Source organism: Bufo gargarizans, chromosome 6 (assembly GCF_014858855.1).
Source record: "Bufo gargarizans isolate SCDJY-AF-19 chromosome 6, ASM1485885v1, whole genome shotgun sequence".
Taxonomy (NCBI): domain Eukaryota; kingdom Metazoa; phylum Chordata; class Amphibia; order Anura; family Bufonidae; genus Bufo; species Bufo gargarizans.
This window is the reverse complement of record NC_058085.1, coordinates 177,185,910-177,212,051: the sequence shown is the minus strand read 5'-3', so window position 1 is coordinate 177,212,051 and position 26,142 is coordinate 177,185,910. Positions and strand designations below refer to the sequence as shown.

Below are 26,142 nucleotides of genomic sequence, written 5' to 3'. Positions count from 1 at the left end.
GGGGGCACTAGGAGGAAGGAGGGTGTGGAGCACTATGGGGGCATTTACTGGGGGCACTATATAGGGGTATTTTATACTGGCACATTATGGGGGCACTATGGGGACATTAGCTCACCTGGGGGCATTACAAGGGGGTATTTTTTGCACATTATAAGGAGAATTATTTCTACTGGGGGGGGGGGGGGCGGCATTATGCTGGGCTTTATTACTCCCCCATGGTATGAGCCCCCTAGTAGCAGCACCATCCTCTCCCTGCTCTGTTATCCCTCTGCCCCTTCTCCAAATCCTTATTATGAAATCTTTCTCATTAGGATAAAACACCCCGGCCAAAGTGTTGAAGTGGTGTCCGAGATCCCCAAGGGCCAAGCCAAGTAATTGTAAGTTTTCATGTGAAATATGTTTGTTATACACATATAGGATACACTGTGCCACACAATATACAGTATACCTCTACACTGTGCCACACAATATACAGTATACCGCTACAATGTGCCACACAATATACAGTATACCGCTACACTGTGTAGTCTGTTCTATAAGCACCATTGTTTTGTGGCGGCAGACAGAAAATAATCTGGAAGTGCCCCTCCCGAGACCAGGCTCTGGATCCGCCACTGCTTCACACCCTACCCTTTCCATATCTACAGGTGCATCTCAATAAATTAGAATATCATTAAAACGTAAATTTATTTCAGTAATTCAATTCAAAGTGAAAGTCATATATTATATAGATTCATTACACACAGTGATCTATTTCAAGCATTTATTGTTTTAAATGTGAATTATGGCTTACAGCTAATGAAAATCAAAAAGTTAATATGTCAGAAAATTTGAATATAATAAAACACCAATCAAAAATAATTTTTAATACAGAAATATCGGTCTACTGAAAAGAATGTTAAGTTTATGCACTCAATAATTGGGGCTCCTTTTGCATGAATTACTGAATGAATGCAGCATGGCATGGAGGCGATCAGCATGGGTGATATAAAAGGTTGCTTTAATAGCGGCCTTCAGCTCATCTACATTGTTGGGTCTGGTGACTCATCTTCCTCTTGACAGAGAATCTATGGGGTTTAGATCAGGCGAGGTTTTTTTTTTTAAACTCGTTTTATTAAAAGAGAATAAGACAAGTATGGCATACACATGACATTACGGTGACCACGCAGGGGCCAAATAGAAGAGCAGATATAGCACATATAGAACGCAAGAATGGCATACAGCTGGGGTCGCATATTAGAGATTTACATGAAAGTGGCTCAGATGACACACGCTTAAAACAGTGCAGACATGATGCACACACAAAAGGCTAATCAGTAGAGGGTACAACATAACCCACAGGTGAGTATCCCGTAAGGTAAAGGACCCTAAGGGCCATCAGCTGTCGAATACAGACGCGAAGTATGCAGGGTAAGTGGAGACGCACACCAATCACCCCATACTTTATCAAATTTTTGTGGGCATCCCCTATGCTTGTATACAATGTTCTCCATGGAGACCGCGTCATTCACAAGCGAGAGCCATTGTCCCTTTTGAGGGGGGGGGGGGGGGGATCTCCCATCCATTGCAGGGCAATCGCCTTCCTAGCTAGGTTTCCTCTAGGAAAATTCTGTGGTAATGAAACCACGACTCCTCATCCACGATACCCAAGATACAGATTTTGGGACATAACCGCAGTGCCGTAGGGACCATAGTAGTGAGAACCTCCAGCACCGCAGCCCAGTACTGGCGAATGATTGGGCAATCCCAAATCATATGCCAGAAACTGGCACCCTCTGCACCGCACCTATGACACCTGGAGTGATCAATCCTACCCATCTTTTGAAGTCTAGTGGGAGTGAGATAGCTGCAGTGCAGAATAAAGAGCTGAATCATCTTGTTGTTAATAGAGGGGGACACTCTGGTTGGGGGCTATTAACGCCTCCTCCCACTCATCAGAAGATAAAGAGGGTATAAGCGACTTCCACCTATCCTCGACAGCCAACGGGGTCACCAGAATACGACAGTGAAGCAAATGTGTGTATAAGGCCTCATGCACACGACCGTTGTGTGCATCCGTGGCCGTTGTGCCGTTTTCCGTTTATTTTTGCGGACCCATTGACTTTCAATGGGTCCGTGGAAAAATCGGAAACTGCACCGTTTGGCAGCCGCATCCGTGATCCGTTTTTCCTGGCCGTGAAAAAAATATGACCTGTCCTATTTTTTTCACGGCCAACGGTTCACGGACCTATTCAAGTCAATGGGTCCGTGAAAATCACGGATGCACACAAGATTGTCATCCGTGTCCGTGATCCGTGTCCGTTTTTTCCTATCATTTCAATAGCAAACTTGACTTAGATTTTTTTTTTCATTTTTCATGTCCGTGGATCCTCCAAAAAACAAGGAAGACCCACGGACGAAAAAACGGTAACGGATCACGGACCAACGGAACCCCGTTTTGCGGACAGTGAAAAAATACTGTCGTGTGCATGAGGCCTAAGGCTGAGATTATCCCTCTAGGGCCCTGGGATTTCAAAACCCCAATGATAGGGTACTTAGATATGTGCCTAATCCCACCCTGAAATTGGGCCTGCAGCGCATGTCGCAACTGTAGGTACCTGTAGAAGAGGGTACGCGGCACCAGGAATCTCTCCTGAATCTGCAAGAAAGAGATCAACTGCCCTCCCTCATACAGATTCCCCAACACTAGAACCCCGTACCTCCTCCACTCAGACACCCCCTCTAACCACAGCAGATGAGGGAACATACAGTTGTCCCAAATGGGGACTTCACTGGGTAGGTCCTTATAAGCATTCAGTTTGGATGCCTGCCATATCTGATGGGCTAGCTTGTGAATTGGGAGTGTGCCCTTTTGTGACAGGAACCCTCTAGGACAGGCCACAACATAGATACCTTCAGGTAGTCATGCAGATAGGATTCTGCATTAGGTCGCGGAGCCTCAGTGCCCCCTAGATTCCACGGGTTCAATATTCAATGCATAAGAGAGCTGTGGTATCTTAGTAATGATTACCCCTAGATACTTGAACCTATCAACTACAAGCAGGTTGTGGTGACACTCCGATCAATCATGTTCCCATAGGGGCATAATGGCAGACTTGCCCCAATTTATGTGTAATCCAGAGTATTGCCCAAAGGACTCTATAATTGCAATCGCTCTCGGGAGAGACACCTCCGGATCAGACATAAACAGGATCAAGTCGTCCGCATACAATCCTATCCTATCCTCCCTACCTCCCACAGACACCCCAGTATAGATTGAATCCTGCCTAAGTCTAATGGCTAAGTGTTCTATCGCTATTGCGAACAACAGAGGCGAAAGCGGCAACCCTACTTAGTGCCCCTTAGCAGGGAAAGTCTGTCAGAGTATGAACCATTTAGCTGAATACATGCAGAGGGATTACAATAAAGAATGCCAATCCATCTAATATAATTAGGACCAAAGCCAAAGCTCCTCAGTACGGCTGTCAAGAAGGGCCATTTTAGAGAGTCGAAAGCTTTAGCCGTGTCTAGGGAGGCTAATGCCCATCTTGCTTTCCCAGCAACTCCCACCTGCGCAATCACTTGCGCTCTTCTGATATTATCTGAGGTGGATCTTCCAGGCATAAAGCCTGACTGATCAGAGTGGATCACAGACGTGATCACCTTGTTCAATCTGTTAGCTAGAATCCTAGTCAGAATTTTATAGTCCAAATTCAAAAGGGAAATTGGATGATAAGATCCACAGTCCAACGGATCCTTGCCGGGTTTCAAAATCACAACAATGGAAGCGTCGTACATCGAGTCTGGCAATGATCCGCAGGAGTGCGCCGCTTTATATAACTTTAACAGCTGCGGGCCCAAACTCTCCCTATACTTGGAGTACACCTCCACAGGAATGCCATCCGGACCAGGAGCCTTCCCTGACGGCAAATCCTTAATGGCTCTCTCCACCTCCTCCGAGGTAATATCCTCCTCCATAATACCCCTGTCCAAGTCATTCAGCCTAGGGTGGGAAACTTCGCTATGGTATGATTTAAGCTCTTGCCCCGAGTAACTAGCCACCGACCTGTATAGACCCGCATAAAATTTTCAATATATCCTGCACCGTCTCCACTATGTGTCCATCAGTCTCCCGTAAGCGAAGTACTGGTGGAGCCATAGTGTTGGAGCGAGCTATATTCGCAAGCAACTTTCCTGTCTGATTGCCCGTTTCGAACGCCTGCTGCCTAAGGAAAAAAAGTTTCCTCTTACTCTTTTCATCCAAGTGCAGCATGTACTGCCTTCCCCTAGACAGCCACTCCACCCTGCGCTCCTCAGTGGGGGACTCAATAAACTCCCTCTCAGCCTCCCTACATCTGACATGTAAGTCATGCTCCCTACGCCGCGCATCCCTCTTTACATACCATATGGAGGACTTAAGACACCCCCTGAGGTACGCCTTCAGTGTCTCCCACAACAGTAAGGAATCAGTAGAGTCATCCTGGACTCCAAAAAACATGCTCAGCTGATCTGGAGTTCTGTCATTTAAACCAAACAGGGTGAGCCACAAGGGGTGTACGCGCATCTTGCCCGCCCGTGCAGACAGTGTCGGAAATCTCCAGCCCTGCCAGCACCAGGGCATGATCAGAGGGCCCCTGTGGACCATAGCGAATGTCCACCAGATCAGTGTACACTATGGAGTTTCCGAATAAATAGTCTATCCTAGACAGAGCTCCTCTGGAGGGAGTGAAACAGGAATATTCCCTTGTATGTGGGTTCCTAGCTCTCCACATATCTATCCATCCCATTTCTTGAGAGATCCTTGCAAGGGTCGTGTTTTCCCCACCTAGCCCACCTCTGTCGGCCCTACAGCTAAATCTGTCCAGATCCTCGCTCACCACTTCATTAAAATCCCCCATACATAAGAAGCGAGCAGCGGGATAGTTGGCCATGAAGCCCACCACTGCTTGCAGCAGGGAGAGAGATGCAGGAGGCGAGTTATATAAATTAACAATCACATACGGAACACAATCAATATGAGCAAATATAAAAATATACTGTCCCCCTGGGTCAACCACAAAATGATGAACCTCACACCTGAGGGATCTATGAAACAAAAGGGCCACTCCCCTGGAGTGAGAGCTACCGTAAGCACTAAATAAATGCTGGGCCCATGGTTTTTTAAGCCTGTTTCCCGTTTCCGGGGTGAGATGGGTTTCCTGAAGACCCAGTATATGTGGGTTAAAGGATCTAATCTGGGAAAACACTGCAATCCTCTTTTTAGGGTCGCCCAAACCTCTCACGTTCCATGACATCACTCTGAAGGGGGCCATGGTGACACCAGAATTAAAAAAATAAATAAATAAAAGACATATATCCCCTCACATAAAACGTGCGTCAGCGGTGTAAACATCAGAACCAACTGAGACAGTTGTTCTCCTGCTAGCATCATAGAGGCATTTGGCCATACTTGAAATGTGTAAACTTGAGCATACAGTAACACAACATATAACAATAACATAAGTGACCTGAGTGTGTCAGGTATAGAACCGACTAACTTAGTGGTCCATAACTCGGGGACCTGCATGGCGTAGGTAGATGTTGTTACCACACAGGTAGTGCTCCTTGCCTCATTCCCGCCAGAGCATAAAAACTGCCAGCCTTAACACAAGATGGTGGGACAAGCTAATATAACTTCCACAAATTTACTCAGAGATGTCCCTAGGAAGGAAGTGTGCTCTCCTTGGAGGCCATTAAACTGAAGTGGCCATCTCGAAACGTGACCAGGACACACTATCTCACGTAATAAAGTCAGGGAGTCCCAGAGCAAGTCCCATCCATAACAGACATGAGGGAATAAGTAGTACTTGCTGTGCATAGACGGTAAGTAGATCAGCGCTGCGAAGGACGCGCAGACTTCCTCGAGGCCCAGTCCTCAGCCTCCCTGGGGTCGCTAAAGAAAACGGTTTTGTCGCCGTCTATCACTCTGAGGCGAGCTGGATAGGCCATAGAGTACTGTAGATTCAGCTCCCTTAGACAGCGTTTAACCGCCACAAACGTGGCCCTCTTCTTCTGGAGATCAGCCGAGAAATCTGGGAAAAGGGAGACTTGCATTTTCATGCCTGATATCCTGCTTGCTCCTAGCCTGGCTGAGAATAATGTTGCGATCCCTCCGATTCAAAAGGCACGCCAGGAGTGGTCTTGGGGGAGCCTCAACAGAAATCGAGACTCATCAGACCAGGCAACATTTTTCCAGTCTTCAACAGTCCAATTTTGGTGAGCTTGTGCAATTGTAGCCTCTTTTTTTGTAGTGGAGATGAGTGGTACCCAGTGGGGTCTTCTGCTGTTGTAGCCCATCCGCCTCATGGTTGTGCGTGTTGTGGCTTCACAACTGCTTTGCTGCATACCTTGGTAGTAACAAGTGGTTATTTCAGTCAACGTTGCTCTTCTATCAGCTTGAATCAGTCGGCCCATTCTCCTCTGACCTCTAGCATCAACAAGGCATTTTCGCCCACAGGATTGCCGCATACTGGATGTTTTTCCCTTTTCACACCATTCTTTGTAAACCCTAGAAATGGTTGTGCGTGAAAATCCCAGTAACTGAGCAGATTGTGAAATACTCAGACCGGCCCGTCTGGCACCAACAACCATGCCACGCTCAAAATTGCTTAAATCACCTTTCTTTCCCATTCTGACATTCAGTTTGGAGTTCAGGAGATTGTCTTGACCAGGACCACAACCCTACATGCATTGAAGCAACTGCCATGTGATTGGTTGACTAGATAATCACATCAATGAGAAATAGAACAGGTGTTCCTAATAATTCTTTAGGTGAGTGTATATGCACTGCACTATTACAGTTATTTATGGTGAAAGCGCATAGGGGCATATTACAGTAGAAAAAAAAAATAATATATATATATATATATATATACGCACTGCATTGTTGCAGTTCTTTCTGGTGAAAGTGTATAGGGGTGTCTTTCAGTCCAACAAGAAAAATATATGCGCACTCCACTGTTGCAGTTATTTCTGGTGAAAAGGTATAGGGGCGTATTACAGAGAAAAAAAGAAAAATATATACGCACTGCACTGTTGCAGATATTTCTGGTGTCAGTGTATAGGGGCATATTACAGTTAAAAAAAAAAAAAAAAAAAAAAAAAATATATATATATATCTATAGATGCACTGCACTGTTGCAGTTATTTCTGGTGAAAGCGTATAGGGGCGTATTTCAGTAAAATAAACATATATATGCACTGCACTGTTGCAGTAATTTCTGGTGAAAGCATATAGGGGCTTATTGCAGTAAAAAAAACAATAGACAAATATATACGCACTGCAATGTTGCACTGATTTCTGGTGAAAGCGTGTAGGCGCGTGTTACAGTAAAAAAAAAAAAAAGGAAATATATATACATATATACATATATATATACGCACTACACTGTTGTAGTTATTTCTGGTCAAAGCGTATAGCGGCCTATTTCAGTCCAACAGGAAATATATATTCTCAGTTCACTGCTGCAGTTATCTCTGGTGAAAGCGTTTAGGGGCGTATTTAAGTAAAAAAAAGATGATGATATACGCACTGCACTGTTGCAGTTATTTCTGGTCAAAGCGTACAGGGGTGTATTACAGTAAAAAAAATATATATACAGTACAGACCAAAAGTTTGGACACACCTCATTCAAAGAGTTCTTTATTTTCACGACTATGAAAATTGTAGATTCACACTGAAGGCATCAAAACTATGAATTAACACATATGGAATTATATACTTATTAAAAAAGTATGAAACAACTGAAATGGTCATATTCTAGGTTCTTCAAAGTAGCCACCTTTTGCTTTGATTACTGCTTTGCACACTCTTGGCATTCTTTTGATGAGCTTCAAGAGGTAGTCACCTGAAATGGTTTTCACTTCACAGGTGTGCCCTGTCAGGTTTAATAAGTGGGATTTCTTGCCTTATAAATGGGGTTGGGACCATCAGTTGCGTTGTGGAGAATTTAGGTGGATACACAGCTGATAGTCCTACTGAATAGACTGTTAGAATTTGTATAATGGCAAGAAAAAAGCAGCTAAGTAAAGAAAAACGAGTGTCCATCATTACTTTAAGAAATGAAGATCAGTCAGTCCGAAAAATTGGGAAAACTTTGAAAGTGTCCCCAAGTGCAGTCACAAAAACCATCGAGCGCTACAAAGAAACTGGCTCACATGCGGACCGCCCCAGGAAAGGAAGACCAAGAGTCACCTCTGCTGCGGAGGATAAGTTCATCCGAGTCACCAGCCTCAGAAATCGCAGGTTAACAGCAGCTCAGATTAGAGACCAGGTCAATGCCACACAGAGTTCTAGCAGCAGAAACATCTCTAGAACAACTGTTAAGAGGAGACTGTGTGAATCAGGCCTTCGTGGTAGAATATCTGCTAGGAAACCACTGCTAAGGACTGGTGTTGATCACGAATATTCGAATTGCGAATTTTAATCGCGAATATCGGCACTTCGAGAATTTGCGAATATTTTGAATATCGCAAAATATATTCGTAATTGCAAATATTCGATTTTTGTGAAAATACCAGTTCATGCGAAAATTTGTATGCGAATTTTCGCAATTAAGAAAATAATGCCTGGAGATCATGAATTCTCGAACATATGGCGAATATTCGCCCAAATATTTGCGAAATATCGCGAATTCGAATATTGCCCCTGCCGCTCATCACTACTAAGGACAGGCAACAAGCAGAAGAGACTTGTTTGGGCTAAATAACACAAGGAATGGACATTAGACCAGTGGAAATCTGTGCTTTGGTCTGATGAGTCCAAATTTGAGATCTTTGGTTCCAACCACCGTGTCTTCTGCGACGCAGAAAAGGTGAACAGATGGACTCTACATTCCTGGTTCCCACTGTGAAGCATGGAGGAGGAGGTGTGATGGTGTGGGGGTGCTTTGCTGGTGACACTGTTGGGGATTTATTCAAAATTGAAGGCATACTGAACCAGCAGGGCTACCACAGCATCTTACAGCGGCATGCTATTCCATCCGGTTTGCGTTTAGTTGGACCATCATTTATTTTTCAACAGGACAATGACCCCAAACACACCTCCAGGCTGTGTAAGGGCTATTTGACCATGAAGGAGAGTGATGGGGTGCTGCGCCAGATGACCTGGCCTCCACAGTCACCGGACCTGAACCCAATCGAGATGGTTTGGGGTGAGCTGGACCGCAGAGTGAAGGCAAAAGGGCCAACAAGTGCTAAGCATCTCTGGGAACTCCTTCAAGACAAGACTGTTGGAAGACCATTTCCGGTGACTACCTCTTGAAGCTCATCAAGAGAATGCCAAGAGTGTGCAAAGCAGTAATCAAAGCAAAAGGTGGCTACTTTGAAGAACCTAGAATATGACATTTTCAGTTGTTTCACACTTTTTTATGTATATAATTCCACATGTGTTAATTCATAGTTTTGATGCCTTCAGTGTGAATCTACAATTTTCATAGTCAAGAAAATAAAGAAAACTGAATGAGAAGGTGTGTCCAAACTTTTGGTCTGTACGGTATATACGCACTGCACTGTTGGTTATTTCTGGTGAAAGCGTATAGGGGCGTATTTCAGTACTTCAAGAAATATATATACTCAGTTCACGCTTAAATTTTTTTCTGGTTAAAGCATATAGTGGCCAATTTCAGTGCAACAATAAATATATATTCTCAGTTCATTTCTGCAGTTGTTATTTCTGGTGAAAGCGTATAGGGGTGTATTTCAGTACTTCAAAAAATATATACGCAGTTCTCATTTTTTTTCTTGTCAAAACGTATAGGGTCATATTTTAGTACAACAATAAAAAATATGTTCTCAGTTCATTTCAGCAGTTAATTGTGGTGAAAGCATTTAGTGGCCTATTTCAGTACAAAAAGAAAAAGATATTCATCACTTTTAGGGGCGTTTTAATTTCCATTTCATTTGTTTAGTTCAGCTACAAGTCAGGCAGAGAAGTGCCAGGCCATACACAGGAGTGGCAGAGGCCTGAATGTTTGACGCAAGCATAGGTCGCAGCAGAGTAAGGGGTTGTGGCAGCAGTAGCCGCAGCTAGAGGTAGTCGTGTCTTGAATAGCAATCCTGCGGTTCTTGATTGGTGAACAACAGTCTGAACGTTCTTTTCGCAATCCAGCCGGGAACTTGCAATAATTATAAAGTCGTCCAGATATGGAACTATCAAAATATTTTTGATTCTTATGAACACCACTATCTCTGCCACTACTTTCGTAAATATCCTTGGGGCCATGGACAGGCCAAAGGTTAATGCCTGGAATTGATATTGCCGAATCTGACCCTCTATCGGAATCGCCACTCAGGAATTTTTGAAACCTCTGGTGCATTGGTATATGGAAATAAGCGTCCTTTAAATCCAACACAGCCATGAAACAATAAGGAAAAAGAAGCTGGATACTAACTGTTTGCATAAATGTCATGCAATTGTCAATAAAAGCCTTTGAAACGTATGTTATATTTCACTACATCACAGAAACAACTGAAACAAAAAGATCTAAAAGCAGTTTAGCAGCAAACTTTGTGAAAACTAATGTGTGTGTCATTCTCAAAACTTTTGGCCACGACTGTAGATACGCACAGACCGTCCTGTATAGGCTTACTGACTGGTCTGGCTTGCCTCTCTTAAATACCAAAGACAGCATCCATTTCCTATCCGCCGCTTTAGAAGCGCGTCACATCCGGTATCCGAAACTGGAAGTCGCGCAATATGCGTTCCATGCCTCAATGGAGCTGGAGGAAAAAAAATGAAGTGCGTCATGCCCTCCGCGCGTACCGGAAGTGGCCGCCCACGTGTCCGGAAGCGCTACACCGCTGCTCCAGCCGAAACCAAGTGGCAGAGCCTCGCATTCAAGGATGACCACTTTCAGCCGCACAAATGGCGCTTCCCATGGGGCAGAGCTCTCTGTGAGAGTTAACCCACATGCCTGCCGCATGATACGGAGGGCCCCAGGAGCACCTCCGTATCCAAGGGTCCTGCCAGCCTGCCCAGCAGCACGATAGACCCCAGCAGCAACCGACAGCCCTCTAGGAAACTCCTAGGAAGCAAAGACCAACGGCAAGAGCTAAAAAGAAAAAAACTGTAGGTCTCCCACTCCAAGGACCGGAAACCACTGAATGGGAAGAGAGGCTCCACCCTTTTATTTCTGCAGGTTTCCTGTCCCTGGGGGTGGATCCCTCTCTCTATGGTGCTGTGGGGGGGACAAAAAAAAAACAAACACACACATTCCCACATGTACATGAGAATGCGCGAAGGGGTCAAAGATGCACCGAATTTATCAAACATAAAACTGACTTTAAATAAGACTCCCCTTTTTCTTTTTAGTTTGTATTAGGAAAATAAAGATCTGGACTTGCGGTATTTTAAACACATGTATAATACTCTGCTATTTATAACTTGCACTCGTACTGCAGATTGTTTGGGGCAGATACCTTTGTCTCTTGTTCCATGAATAAAGAAAAGACAACAGTTTACTAAAATAAGCTTATTTACTTAGAAATGATACATTGAACATTGTATACAGAACAAAGCAATTTATGGTAAACTTAATATAAGGCACCTTTGAAACCAGATGCTGTACAAAATACATTTAGTGTTACATTTTGAAAGGTTATTCTACAGTTCTGGCATATATATCATCATAGTATAGTCACTGCTTTATGATAGATTCTTAACTATTTACACTTGCTACATTGCCTATAGTGTTACTTTATTGTACATTTTATCATACACAAATCAGATCTTGGTACACATGACAAAAACAGTCATAGGTTGCACAATATTTCCTTTAATCTTCAGGAAAAGAGTACAGGAACAAACAAAACAGGGTTTTGGGGGAAGCGGTACTTCAAATTTGTAAAGTAATTTTTGTTAAAAAGCAAGGCAACCAAACATGTTCGGCACTTTACGTGGTAATTAGATTACAAAGGTCACTTAGTTTTATGTAGGATTCAGATGGAACATTTCTAATTAAATTGGTTGTGTAGGTTCTGGCGAGACAGTGGGACTGATATTGAGATTAGATTATAAATATAAATTATATAATTTTTTTAATTAAAACTCATTATTTATTCTTCTCATTTTCTAAAGGAATTTGTGGAGAATAAAAACTAATGGTTGCTATTGGCAACTAGGCCAGTTAAAGTATTAGATAGCTTTGATAAATGAGATCCATTTCATCAAAATACATCTTGTCCATGGGCAGGAAATATGGATATACCCCACTTCCATGCACCAGAGATACTTAAAGGGAACCTGTCACCACAATACTTAAGTGGTATCTGCCAGCAGTATGTTAAAGAGAAGGAGTGGAGCAGATTGAAACATAGTTTTAGGGAAACATAAGATACAGTATAACCTGCAATGTATTTAAATTCCTGTTCGTCCTCCACTTTGAAATCAAGGAGGTGGTCGTACCAGTGAATGGCAGCTCTCTGCATACATAATCATAGAGGGAAGGCTGTCAATCACGGATCAATCAGTGACTTCAAATTAAATACGTTTTACAGAGTCTATTCCCATAAAACTATATATCCATCTGCTCAGCGAGTCCTGCTCCATAACATGACACCTGCAGATTGCACTACATTTTCATGGCACAGGTCCCCTTTAAAATCTGTTTCCAGTTAAGCCATTGCCCTTTAAGAATGCAGATTCTGGACGCGTGCATGCTGCCATTTTTTTTTTACTTCTGTAGAAATATCCTATCCTAGTCTGCAAAATGGACAAGACGACGTTCTATCTTTTTTGCTGGGCCGCAGAATGGACACATGGATGCAGACAACACACGGTGTGCTGTCCACATGTCTTGTTGCCCCATTAAAATGAATGGACCTACATCCGAGCCGCAAAAAATGCAGCCTGGATGTGGAAAGAACATGAGGTTGTGTGCAGGAGGCCTTAGAAAGAAACCGAGCCAGGATCACCGCACTCAGACGCAGTAAGCTGACAAATCATATATTAAAAAACACTGCAAGTGTCACATTATTGCATCTGATAATAACCATTATTCTGTAGTCTCTTGCTGCTGTAAATAGTTGATGTGTCAATCTCACTCAAGTTTTTTTTATTTTTAGTATGGATCTGTTCACACACAGATAGTGATTTATTAAAACAAATGAAGTGGCAACTAATTGCAGTTCCTGTCTCTTCGGAAAATTAAAGTAGCTGATGCTGTACATTTTGATTGCACTAGTGTTAATACGAGCTCTCCCATCATCTTTCCTGTGGTGCCATTCCTGTAATGTCAAGTTCACATTTGAAAACAAATAGTCTGATATCTCAATATTTTAGTCTTGGATCCTGAAGAAATGGGGGCCGGTGAACAGCGCCTAAGGGGCCTTTCACAAGACCACTGATCAGGGAGAACACTCGTTCTTGATCTTTGCCCCATGTAAGAATGCCACGATCAGCTAACAAATGAGCAAATGCTTGTCTGTTGGGTGATCGTATCTTTTACGTATACAAGGGATGTTCTGCAGACAAAGTAAAACTGTATGGGACAACAGATCGTATTACCGCTCCTTCATTCCCTATACCAAGGATAAATTCATTTTAACAAGAGCGGTCATAAATCTGTACTGCTTACCAGGCAGAATATCTGGCCATTCAATTGCAGCTCTTCCCTCCACGGATGAGCAGGCAGTTATCGGAAAGGAATGATAAACTGTCTGCTCAGTCAGATGTTCTCATCCAACTACTCTGAGGCTGGTTTCTTAAGAGAATTCTGGTCTGGAATACACGCTCTGTGTAATGGCTGCCTTTTTCTGGATCAATCATGGCTTGACAGACTCCAACTCACTGCATCAAAGTCGCTTATGATGCCGAGTCCGTGCCTGACCACACTACTGTGCTGTCCCACAAGATACTCTGAGTAGGGGGACAGAAGACCTGGGCACTATGATATATAGTAAGTTCAGGTCAGCCAAGCAGTTGTCCTTTTGGGAACTGTGGCCATCAGAGAGTAAAGGCCAGACCACAAACTCGTGTGGCCTTTGCCTGAATGAACATTGAGATAAACTTTTAAAGTATTTCACAAAAATGGATTCCTATAATCAAATGTTAATAATCGGTTATACCCCTGACACACTAGGACAAGACAGAACCGGTGTGGGACCTGCACCTATCTGACACTGATGGCCAAGGAAATACAAATTTCATCCCTCCCCCCCCCCCCCCCCTCAGAAACCTATTTCCTTAAAGGGGTTGTCACATCTCGCCATTACTAAGGTGACACGAGACCTAGCAGCTGGTCGGAAAGCAGAGCGCTCTGGCACTTGTTTCAGTAGCTCCCAATGAAGTGCATGAGAACTACAGAAAGATAGCACAGCAAGCTATTGTTTCCCCAACTCAGAAACCACCATAGCTTGTGTGCTACGCTGTTTCCATCTCTCATGCACCGCAATGGGAGCTACTGAAACAGAGCACAGGAGCACACTGCTGTTTCCCAGCCAGCTGCTGGTTAGTAATGGCGAGAGGAGACAACTTTAAAATTAAAGCTTGGAATACATGTAAAACCAGCTTTATACTCTAATACAATGAAACTCCTGAATTTATTATGATAGGCCGTAATATAGCTTAATATTTTAAACGAATGCAGGGACTGATCAGTTAGCCAGACGTTCAGAAAAATTACCTAATAGAAAATACTACGATAACACACTAGCACATTTAGTATTTCTGTTCATTTTTATTCTTAGGAACCAGCTAAAGCTGCTCTCGTGTCAGGGTTTTCATGGGGTTTCTCTTATATCCTAAACTGGATGTGGACCACTGGAGCCTGGTCTAGGTTTGGTTCAGAAGATGTGTGAGGAGGTCCATGGACTGCAGGCGTTACAACATATCTGACAGTTAAAGCCACTTTCACTGTATTTCTAACATGCTAATGACCTATGCACCTTAGAAATAGTGCGGCCATTAAAAGCGTTGTCAGAGATTCGCTCGGATGGGACTGACTTGCAACACCAGAAGAGTGGAGTTGTTACTTTTCCAGTCTAATCTAAATTAACAAAAGGCAGATATTTTAAATGTACAAGAAATATCTTCATATAAAAGGACATTAGTTAATTCATAGTACTAATGTGATAGGAAATTTGAGAATAAGGCCTCATGCACAAGACCGTATGTTTGGCAGTCCATGTTGCATCCACATTTTGGGGACAGGCACAGGTATAGGACATGGAATGGACGTATGTATGCAGGAAAACACACAGATGATCTGTGTGCTTTTTGCATGCACATGTCCGCAAAGAGAAAGGCCAAGGATCCATTGAAAACAAAAACGGGTCCACAAATAAAATGTGACGGCACGCGGACGGCACCTATATTTTGCAGATCTGCAGACCGCAAAACTGATACGGCTGTGTGCATACAGGGGCTTAACTGAAGAGGGCCTACCACCAAAGTGAAATATGTCAGCTGTTTATATAGTTAACATAGCCATGCTTCCCTGAACATGGCATACTTTGATTTTTCTGCCCGACCCCTGTTTTTGAGTTATGCCCCTTAAAGTTATTGGGCAAGACATACAAATCCAAACTAATTAGACATAGAAGTGTGGCAACCGCTTCAGATTCTTTACAAGGAGAAATCTCCATTGCTCCATCAGGAAAATCAAACAAGCATGCCATACTGTGGAAAACATGGCTATTTTATCTAGTTAACAGCTTTAGTTTGGCAGCGGGTCCTCTAAGGCCCTATTAGGTCCTGTAAAAAATAATTTCAAACTAATACTCCTAGCAGGTGCAAGAGTCTGAGCAACTGATGTTCACGGGGACATACATATTCCACTAATACAGAATTTATTTTAAAAAAAAATATTTCTAGCTAATAAAATACTGAGGTAAATCTTTGCAATGGATTCGCTCCTTTAGTGTTTATCCATCCCAATTTCAGAATTATATGATTTGGCAGAACATAAATCAGGTCTGTTCAGATTAATGGGCCTTGAAGTGGACCGGTCAGATTTCCTGGCAGGCACGTATTAGTAACTACTTGCATTTGTTGTGCTGTAGCCCGATTCTGCTATTACACATTCTATATGGTTGTCCAGGTGGACATAGCCTTTAACTCCTATAAATGTAGGAATAAATTGCCAACCACTAGTTACCATGAATATTGTGAAAACAGTGTGTCCTTGCATAATCGGTCACTGCCTTCACGGACAGGACTCAGACTGTGCAGGGAGCCCCACAACTAGCAACACACCGCTGGCAATTCACTCCTAAACTTCTCGTATTAATAACAGAGGAACAACATAAATGCATAAGAACAGATGCCCCAGAGAGTTAATGTCATGGGAAGCAGACATGTCAGAGTGCTGACAGGTCCTCTCTAAAGGCTATGTCCACCTGGACAACCATGTAGAATGTGTAATTGCAGAAATCGGGCTACACAGGGTTTTAGGCCGCATGAGAGCTGGAGATGCACTAAGAAAATACAAATTTAGTTGCAAAGATAGAAATGGCACTGAGAAGACCTGTTAGAAAGGTACTATTACGTGGGGGAGGCACCATACAAAAAATATGGCAAACAATAACTGGTGGCACAAAAAAAACCTTGCTTTAGGTACATATAGTAAAAAGGCAACGCTGACATGTTTCTTCTCCACAAGGGTGCGTAAGCAAATCTTAAAATAACTTGCTTTCATAGAAAGCAATATAGCTTGAACATGCAATTCAGTAATCATAAAACTGGAACTTTGAAGTCTGTCATAAAAGTCTTGATAAAATATAAAAACAAAAATATTCTGTTCTGACACACACAGCGGCTCCCAGCGGTGAGGAGATGCTCCCGGCACAATATTCTACATAGTACTGAGTTATGTCTTTAGATAGCAGCCTGCAAAATGAATACGGGAGGCCGCTGAATCTTCAGTTGCCTCTTCTTGCACTTTGCTTCCTCTGTCTAGAGTCCCTTTTTTGAAGCCGGATTATTTCCACCGTCAAATCTTGACATCTTGTGACTCCACCATTTTTGCAAGCGTCTTTTTGATTCTTAGAGCTGTCAGACGGGAAGCTGGATTTTGGGCCCAACACTCAGCCATTAGCTTCAAAATTGCCCGCAAGCACTGGAGAAGGAGACAACGTATTAAAAGCATGTTCTGAAACGTAAAGATGGCAATAACATATCTATTGTACATGATTTGCATAAGGCCATTCCTGCACTCACCCTCACCACATTAATGGCGCATTTACATGCAGGGATTGAGCAGGCAATTACGGAGAAGGCACCATTCCTTCCTGATAATAACACACTAGTCAGAGGAAGCAAGAGCTGCATTTACATGCAGCAATCACCTCCACTGGACGGAGAAGTGATCATTGCGGCAGTCATTCATCCCCATACAAATTCAGCGTTTCTGGACAGCAGAGCACCGATTTTAGTGTTGGCATAAACAAATATTTCACTCAAACTTGATCATTTATCAGTTACACATTTACAAGAGCCAGGTATCAGGAATGAGCGATTGTATAAACGTTGGTTCCTGATAATCTGCCAGATAATAGTCCTGCAAAAAGGGACCTTAAAGAGGTTGTGTCACTTCTGCAAATAGCATTTACTAAGTAGAGAAAGGTAATACAAGGCACTTACTAATGTATTGTGATTGTCCATATTGCATCCTTTGTTGGCTGGCTTAATGTTTCCATCACATTATACACTGCTCCTTTCAATGGTTACGACTGCCCTGCAGTCCATCAGCGGTGGCCGTGCTTGCACACTATAGGAAAAAGCATCAGCCTATGCGAGATCCCACAGTCCTGGCCACCAAAGAGATCTGCACTTTCTCCTATAGTGTGCAAGCATGGCCACTGCTGCTGGAAAATAAATTTAGACAGCATATGGACAGTCACAATATATAAGTGCCTTGTATTAACTTTCTCTACTTGATAAATGCCGCTTGCTGAAGTGAGACAACCCCTTTAACTTTCCCTGAATCTCCAATATAACCTTCTCGTGTTAATCAACATAGAAAGTAGACACACGTACAAGTGAGGTGGGCAATTCTGATCGTTCTGCAGCTCTGAATGTCCACGAGTCCCAGTTTTCAACATTGCTTGGCATAAAATGCCAACCTTTGGCTACATGCACATGACCGTATGTTTTGCAGTCTGCAAATTGCTGAACCGCCCAAAAAAAGAAAAATTTGAGGACACATTGAAATGAATGGGTCCGCATCCTATTTACAAAAAAAAAAAAAAAAACACTGAACAGACACGGAAACCAACAACGTTGGTGTGCGTGTAGCCTTAGACTAAGGTTGGCTATTGGGAATGGCCAACAATATATTTGATGTACTGCCAATATTCTTCCAGCAAATTGTGTGCGTGCGTGGGGGGAGAGAGGTTGTGGTAGGGGTTAATCAATGTTGAATTCCCCAAGTCAGGAGGAACAGCTTTTGGGCTGGAAGCTATGAAGGAATATGGCCACTTTTAGCCCCATTTATAATGGGAGGGAGCATGTTGTCCTTTGTATGAGCAGCAGGTAAACTTCTCTTCACTGTTGGCCATTGCAGTGTTGACGGCAAGCAGTGTAATTAAATCTCTTCTGTCTTATTCACGTGTAGGATCTGCAATTACAGTGGCCGCTGCTGCAGTGTTGACGACAAGCAGGTAAACGCCAAAGACTCTCGTACAAGCGTTGCATGCTCTTCTTACGGCTGATCGGTAGGGGTGCAAGTAGTCTACCCCCCACAGATTTCATATTGACGAGCTAATCTGAGCATGGGTCATCAATTTAGACTACGTGGAGAACCCATTTAAGTCCTTTGTAAAAATGTAGTGTTGTAAGCAATCCAAATAAACCTCAGAGCAATAGAAGAAAACGAGCCCCTTACCTCATCGCTGTTCCACCTATTTGACACAGTGGGCCGTAGGCACTTAATGCACACAACTTCTCTCATGTCCTCAAAGGATGGGTCACTTGGCACCATATCATAATATGGCAACTGATATTCTTCAACAATACCTGAAAAATTGTGCAAATCAGAAATGGAGACTGAAAACATGGTTACCACCACACTGGAGAGTAGGTATACTATAAATGTTATCTTACAAGTACTTCAGCAATGCACCATCGGTATACAGGCTGCTGTAAGAGGCACCGTGATTCTACTTAACAGCCGACCTGACAGTTTATTGCTTGACAAATAACGTTAAGAAACTGCGGATATTCCCTAAGTTTCTCCGACAATCAATGGTTTATATGACGACTTACCACCAGTGATGCAGCGACGGGTCATTTCCCAAATGATTAGGCTAAAGCTGTAGATGTCAGCCATAATATAAGCCTGGAAATGGTTCTTATTCAGACTTTCATCCAGGACCTCAGGTGCCATGTACCGTTTTGTGCCCACACGAGTGTTCAGGGGAATATCTACTTCATGTGTGTCACTGAAAGGAAGGAGAAGCAGAAGATTTTTGTAATGTTACACACTAAGGTTGAAATCACATGTGCAGTTTTTCATCCAACAGAAAAAAGTTTAAGTCTCTCTTATCCAATACCACTTGTATCTATTCAAGCATAAAGTTGCTTTTGGCATAAAAAAAAAATTTGAAATTTGTTTTTGCTTTTAGATTTCTGCTCACTACCAAACAAATGAGCTACAGTATAAAATGGGGCAGATTTCCTAATACATATATATATATATATATATATATATACACATACACACACATATACATATATTACACACACATATATACACACAAATTTAGCAGTTCCTGATGGTGGATGATAACTAGGATACATCTTTAGGGCTCATTCACACAACCCTATAGTTACCATGCTCGTGCTGTGGACCACAAATGGCAGTCTGCGATGAACGGGCACAGGCTGTGTGAGCTCCGTGCTGCGGTGTGGACCCAATTTCCTGAATGGGTCAGTAATGCGCAAAATACAGCTAAACATAAGACAAGTCCTCTTTTGCATTGCAGAGACACGGACCTGAAAGCAGACGTTAGGGCTTCCGATCTCTGCCCCCGCTCTGCAAAAGATAAGACATTTCCTATCTTTTGCAGATCGCGGACCCATTCAAGTCAATGTGCAGTGGATGCAGGCCCAGAGTGCACACTACCCGCACCCATGTATTGTGGACCTGCTGTTTGCGGTAAGCAACAGTAGCACAACGGCCATACGGTTGTGTAAATGAGCTCTTAGAATATGCATGATTAACTGTTTAGAGGCCGCGCGCCCAAAATGGAAGCCAAAACCCACTTATTTATCACAGTGCCAACACAGCAAGTTACCCTGAATACCAATATAGTATATTCCATGTACTTTATCATTTAGCTATAATAGCCTGCCTGCATTCAGTGTGTTTATAGTGCGCCCTGTGCTGATGAATGGCAGGGAAAGTCTAAGGCATATTAGTACACCATAGACTTCTTCCAGGGTGTAGGTGCCCACAGAGGTTCGCCACTACTGCCTTAACTTTCAAACACCTAATAGGTGTTACAGAATCATACAACAAAATTTTAGCACAACCCCTTCTTGTGGCAGCCATGCCCTATTATCATATAAGTCAGAATAACCAGCTAAGGTTGGTGTCGGTTATTTCCTGGGCGTTTTGAGGGGGTTTTACAGTTTTGGGAGCGTGTTAAAAAAATAAAAATAAAAAAATAAAAAGTAAAAAAATTATAATAAAGCAAAACTGACGTCATCCATATTTTTGGCGGATACGTGTTTTGCGGACTGAAAAATACATATGGTCATGTGAATGCACTCTTAGGCCACATGCACACGACAGTTCCGGGCATTGTAGACTGCAATTGTGGTCCCCAATGCACGAGCAACATCTGTGCAGTGGGCCGGACCCATTCAACTTGAATGGGTCCATGGTCTGACCGCACCGCCAAAAAACATGACTTGTCATTTATTTGCGGTGCGGAACAACGGAAAGAAAAACCACGGAAGTACTCCATAGTGCTTCCTGTGTTCTGTGACTCCGTTCCGCATTTCCGGAATGGGTCCGCATCCGTGATGCACACAGCCGGCGGCTGTGGATTGCCGACCCGCCGTTTGCGGGCTGACCAACGGTCGTGTGCATGAGACCTTATAGTGAAAACTGACAATATTGGTGCATGATCTGAGTTTCTCTGTATTGACCAACAGTTGGTGCAGAAAAAACTGAAGTGTAATTGCGCCATTTACTTTAATGGGTTTGTGTGCTATGCGGGTGCAATCTGACCGCACATGGACGGAAATGAATGCAGTCTGAATTGGGTGTAATATTAGAAACTGAAATAACGTTGGCAATACTTTCTGGGAAATCTGGCAAGTTTTAAGAATTACCTGTTAAATTTCACTGCAAGTCCCAGGTCAGCAATGCAACATGTCCAGTTTTCCTTGATCAGGATGTTTTTGCTCTTCAGATCCCTGTGTGCGATTGCTGGCTTTCCCTGAGTACCGTAAATTTCAGTGTGGAGGTGGCAGAGGCCGCAGGCAGCAGAAAAAGCCAATTTAAGAAGAGATCTTGTATCCAAGGTGGCACACTTGAGAAAGTCGTAGAGAGACCCATTCTCGTGATATTCTGTTATTAAATACATTTGTGTCCACGATCCAGTCCCTTTAATATCAGCAGCTATGAAACCTAAAAACAAAAACAGTCAGATTTACTTTCTTTCCGTGTACTACGAGCTGTAAGGGCAAGTATGGGAACAGGTCTGCTCTATTAGTCACTGCAATTTCATTTGTGCTATTTGGGCTGACTGTCGCATTCCCGCAAGTCTTCATGGCAGTCCATCAGTCACTGGGATGTGGCTCATAACTAGGAGTCTATTGTAGCCTTTGTAAGGTTCTACAAGTCAAAATGTTTGTGCTGTCCAGGTTCATGATTAAAAGACCTGTTTTAATATTATGCTACAGGGCAGCACACGTTATTGACAGATCAGCTTCTAAGTCAGAGTTTTGGTTTAATTGGGTATAGACCACTGGGCAGAGCCGTTGCATGAACAGGTTGAAACTTTTAAGATCCTACTTAAAGGGTTTCTGTTATGAGAAATAACGTTATGTAGCTGACTGACATTAGCACATCGAACATAACAGTATGTTTTATAACTCCCTGTCTGCCGCCGTTCTCTTAAAATAAACACTTAAAATATGCTAATGAGCCTCTAGGTGCTACTGGGGTGTTGCTTCAGCCCCATAAGGCTTGATCTACGCACCCTTTGGCACACCCAGGTCCAGTTGATTGACTTTCAAGTTCTCCTAATCGTCCCGTAAATCCGGCAGCAGGAAGGAAGCCGCCGGCAGCAGGAGCGCGTCCTTCAATCACTGCGCCGAATACAAAACGGGACAGCGCAGGCGCGGAATTTAATGGACGATGAGGAGAACTCTGACGTCAATCAACAGGACCTGGGCGTGCCAAAGGGTTCAGAGCCTCTAGATGCTGAAGCAATGCTTTCGTAGAACCTAGAGGGTCATTAACATATTTTAAAAGTCTTTATTCCAAGAGAACGGCGGCAGGCAGGGAGTTATAAAGCCTACTGTTATGTAGTGCTGACATTAGCACATCGCTAATGTCAGTCAGCTACATAACGTTATTTCTCATGACAGAAACCCTTTAAAAGGGTTTTCCAAGACTTTAGTACCAATTCGCCATCTTCTGGATAAGTCATCAGTATCTGATCGGTGCTACTGTGAGCGCTGCAGCCTTCTCTGTGCTTACCAAGCACACAGCCGTACATTGTACAGCAGCTCTGCTTGGTGTCGTGCTCAGCCCCATTCACTTCTATGGGGCTGAGCTGCAACTAGGCCATGTAACCGATGAACGTGTCGTCACTGGCCTAGAAAAAGCTAAGAGAAGACTGCCTTCTCGAACAGATGACCAGCAGGGGCCTCAGGTGTCAGAACGCACCAGATACTGATTACTATCCAGAAGATAGGTCAACAGTATTAAAGTCTTGGAAAACTCCTTTAGGGCTCATGCATACAAGCGTGTGCCCCATACTGTGGACCGCTAATCATGGTCCGCAATGCACAGGCACCGCCCCGTGTGCACGCAGTTTGCGGATGCGGCCCCATTGACTTGAATGTGTCCACAATATGCAAGAGATTCTGCAACAACAAAATATTGGCTTCCGATCCATGCCTCCGCTCCGCATCTTGTGGATCCATTCAAGTCAATGGCGATTGCAGTCCACAATATGGGCACAGGCAGCCTACAGTTGGGTGAATCCAAAAAACAAAAAAAAAAACCACACACATTGAAAAGCCCTAGATGCAGAATGGTGATATTAGCACTGACCCTCATGTATCCCAGTATGATTCAGACCTGCATTGAGTAGTTTTTGTTTTGTTTTTTAAATGTCCCAAATTTCTACAAGTCTTTCTGGTTCAGTGTCAGTACACAGAATGTCCAGCTCAAATACAGTCCTTCAGCTTGTGAAACATTTTTATCAGTTTCATTAAGCTGTTAGCAAGGCCTTGGGCTGAGTTTACATTTCTTATGGTTGCTGCCCACCCCTAAGTGCCTTAACTACTGTATACACATACAGACGAGAAAACTACTTCTTGAGGTGGCTTGAGTTTTACTTACCTAATATATTCTCATGTCTCATCAGCACAGTCTGGTAGATTTCGGTCTCTCTGAACCAGCTGGCTTCCTCAGCAGTGAAGAAGACTTTCACAGCCACTTTTTCTCCTCTCCACTTTCCCATCCAAACCTCTCCATATCGTCCCTTTCCTATCTGCCTCACCATTTGGATCTGCTTTGCAATTGTTCTCTGGACCTGTAAGGCCAAACCATAGGTTAATCCACATCAAAAAGTGTCATAATGGTTAATGTCTTTCATCAAGTTAAAATAGAAGAGGCAAAAGCAAGACTTTATAACCCACCACCCATGTACAATGCATTGGGAAAGTCTTCAGACCATTTCATTTTTGTTTTACATTTTGTTATGTTACGGCCTTATGCAAAAAAAAAAAATCAAGTCGATATAAATCAGAGCAAAAACCAAGCCATGAGGAGGAAAGAACTGCTGGGAGAGCTCAGAGATAGTATTGTGTGGAGGCACAGATCTGGAGAAGGGTACACTGCTACACTGAAAGTTTCCAAGAGCACAGTGACCTCCATAATTCTTAAATGGAAGAAGTTTGGAACAAACAGGACTCTTCCTAGAGTTGGCTACCCCTCCAAACTAAGTAATGGGGAAGACGGGCCTTGGTAAGAGGTGAGCATGTACCTAATGGTCATTCTAGCTGAGCTAAAAAAAAAATCCTGTGTGGAGATGGGAGAAGTTTCCAGAAGGTCAGCCATCACTACAGCACTCCAACAATCTGAGCTATATGGCAGAGTTGCCAGAAAGAAGCCTCCCCTCAGTAGGAGACACATAAAAGCCTGCCTGGAAAATATATTGTCTCTATCTAAAGAACCAGGAGTTCAGATATATAGTAGGTAAGTGTATACAGTGACTAGCTGCAGTTATATACACCTCCTGACTCACATGATGATTCTCCATTGTAGTTCCCTGGGATGGAGCTTCACACTGGTCTACCTGCCTCCTGTATGTAAGAGCTGACAAGGGAGAAGGCAGACAGGTCAAGCTGCATGACATAGGACAGGGATCAGCAACCTTCATCACTCCAGCTGTTGTGAAACTACAATTCCCAGCATGCTCGATTCATTTCTATTAGAGTTCTGAGAAGAGCAGAGCAAGTATGCATGCTGGGAGCTATAGTTTCACAACCGCTGGAGTGCCTGATGTTGCCCACCCCTGACATAGGAGAACACCGAGACCCTGCAGTGTGAGGGGACAGCAGTTGTGTGTCATGGCTGCCCTTACACAGTGCAGTGTGGTGGGACCCACGCCCTCTGCAAAGCCATGCTTGATGGGAAACGTAGGATTCATTAGGAAAACAATATCTGAGGGGAGAAGGAATCAAGATGGCTGCCAACAACAAATTAGGTTTAGAGTAGGTCATCAACATGGTTTATCAGTTTTATGAAGAGAATGAATGCGCTGTGCGAGAGTGCCGACTCCTGTCTCTCTTCCTGCTTGCCGTAGACATAGCAGCAGCAAGCAGAGAGACCGGAGACCTGCCGATCTGATATTGATGACCTACCTTGAGGATAGCTCATCAATATTAAAAGCCTGGAAAACCCCTTTAATGGGAGGTACATGGTGTTTCTAAATTTAAACCTCCATGTGCCTCATTAATAGTGACACCATAATTAACCCCATGAAGCCTATTATATGATGACATGTTGGGGTCACTTGCTATTAATATAAAAGGCACAGAGACACAGCATAAAGCACACCTGTAAAACTGAAGGAAACCTCCTGCCGCAAGATCTGCCTGGATGCTGATAAGTTAAAAGGACCTTTGATGATGTCATCACCATGTGACCAACAACAAGTGGATATTAGTCACATGGCGATGACATCAAAGGTCCTTTACTTTATCCACATTCAGCACGCCTCTCGCCTGCCCTCCTATTCTCTCCTCTCCTTCCCTCCCTGACACTTCATCGGGCCACTGGGCTTTATCATTGGTGGCATTGGCCGGCAGTATCCCAGTGAGAAGGAAACCACGGAGCTGAAGAGGGAACATATGTCACAAAAATCTAACCCAAAAAAAATGACATAGGCAAGGTGCTGTCTTTGAATCAAGCCAATGGTCAGTTTTTTTTTGTTTAGTTTTTTCGATTAGTGGCCGAGACCTACATGTGTCTCTACCGTATTCGGTAATAATGGCCTATTTTGCCCTAAATACAGTTAGAAAATAAAAAAATAAAATCCTGGAGTGCTTCTTTAAGGAAGTATTAACATTTAATATGATGCTATGTGGAGCACGATATTACAGCACATTAAATGCCTACAGCTATGTGTGCATGACGTCTAAAACTGTTAGTAGTTGGTCAATTTTTAAACAGAAAATACTTGATAACGTTGTGCTTTACCAAGAGGGGAAGCCCAGATCCACTGCCAGAACTTTGGGACAGGTCAATGAGAGCCTTTAGTGACTCTCCAGTTGGTATAAAAGCATCATCTTGTTCCAGGTCTCTATTGTACAGCATTCTCTGGGTTGCCAGCTTGTGCCTGCAAAAAACAGAGTGGTTGCACATGCAGGTTAATTTTTAGTTAGTTTTTTTGGGGGGGGGAGCAAAAACGCCACAGCCAGTGATACATGTTGGTAAA

At 43.3% G+C, this 26,142-nt stretch overlaps 1 protein-coding gene across 4 annotated transcripts in view; it reads right to left on the bottom strand.

Moving 5' to 3' along the window:
• Window positions 1–11,474: 11,474 nt before the first annotated feature.
• The window catches only part of BMPR1A (bone morphogenetic protein receptor type 1A), a 95,396-nt gene continuing 80,728 nt past the window's right edge, over window positions 11,475–26,142 (bottom strand). For all 4 annotated transcript variants that reach the window (XM_044300001.1, XM_044300004.1, XM_044300002.1 and 1 more), the window contains 6 exons: window positions 25,905–26,043; window positions 23,541–23,733; window positions 21,296–21,593; window positions 19,220–19,395; window positions 18,840–18,970; window positions 11,475–17,072 (listed from right to left, as the gene is read on the bottom strand). In XM_044300001.1, coding sequence (XP_044155936.1) covers window positions 16,947–17,072; window positions 18,840–18,970; window positions 19,220–19,395; window positions 21,296–21,593; window positions 23,541–23,733; window positions 25,905–26,043 — 1,063 coding nt within the window. In that variant the 3' untranslated portion in view covers window positions 11,475–16,946. The remainder of the gene's footprint in view (window positions 17,073–18,839; window positions 18,971–19,219; window positions 19,396–21,295; window positions 21,594–23,540; window positions 23,734–25,904; window positions 26,044–26,142) is intronic.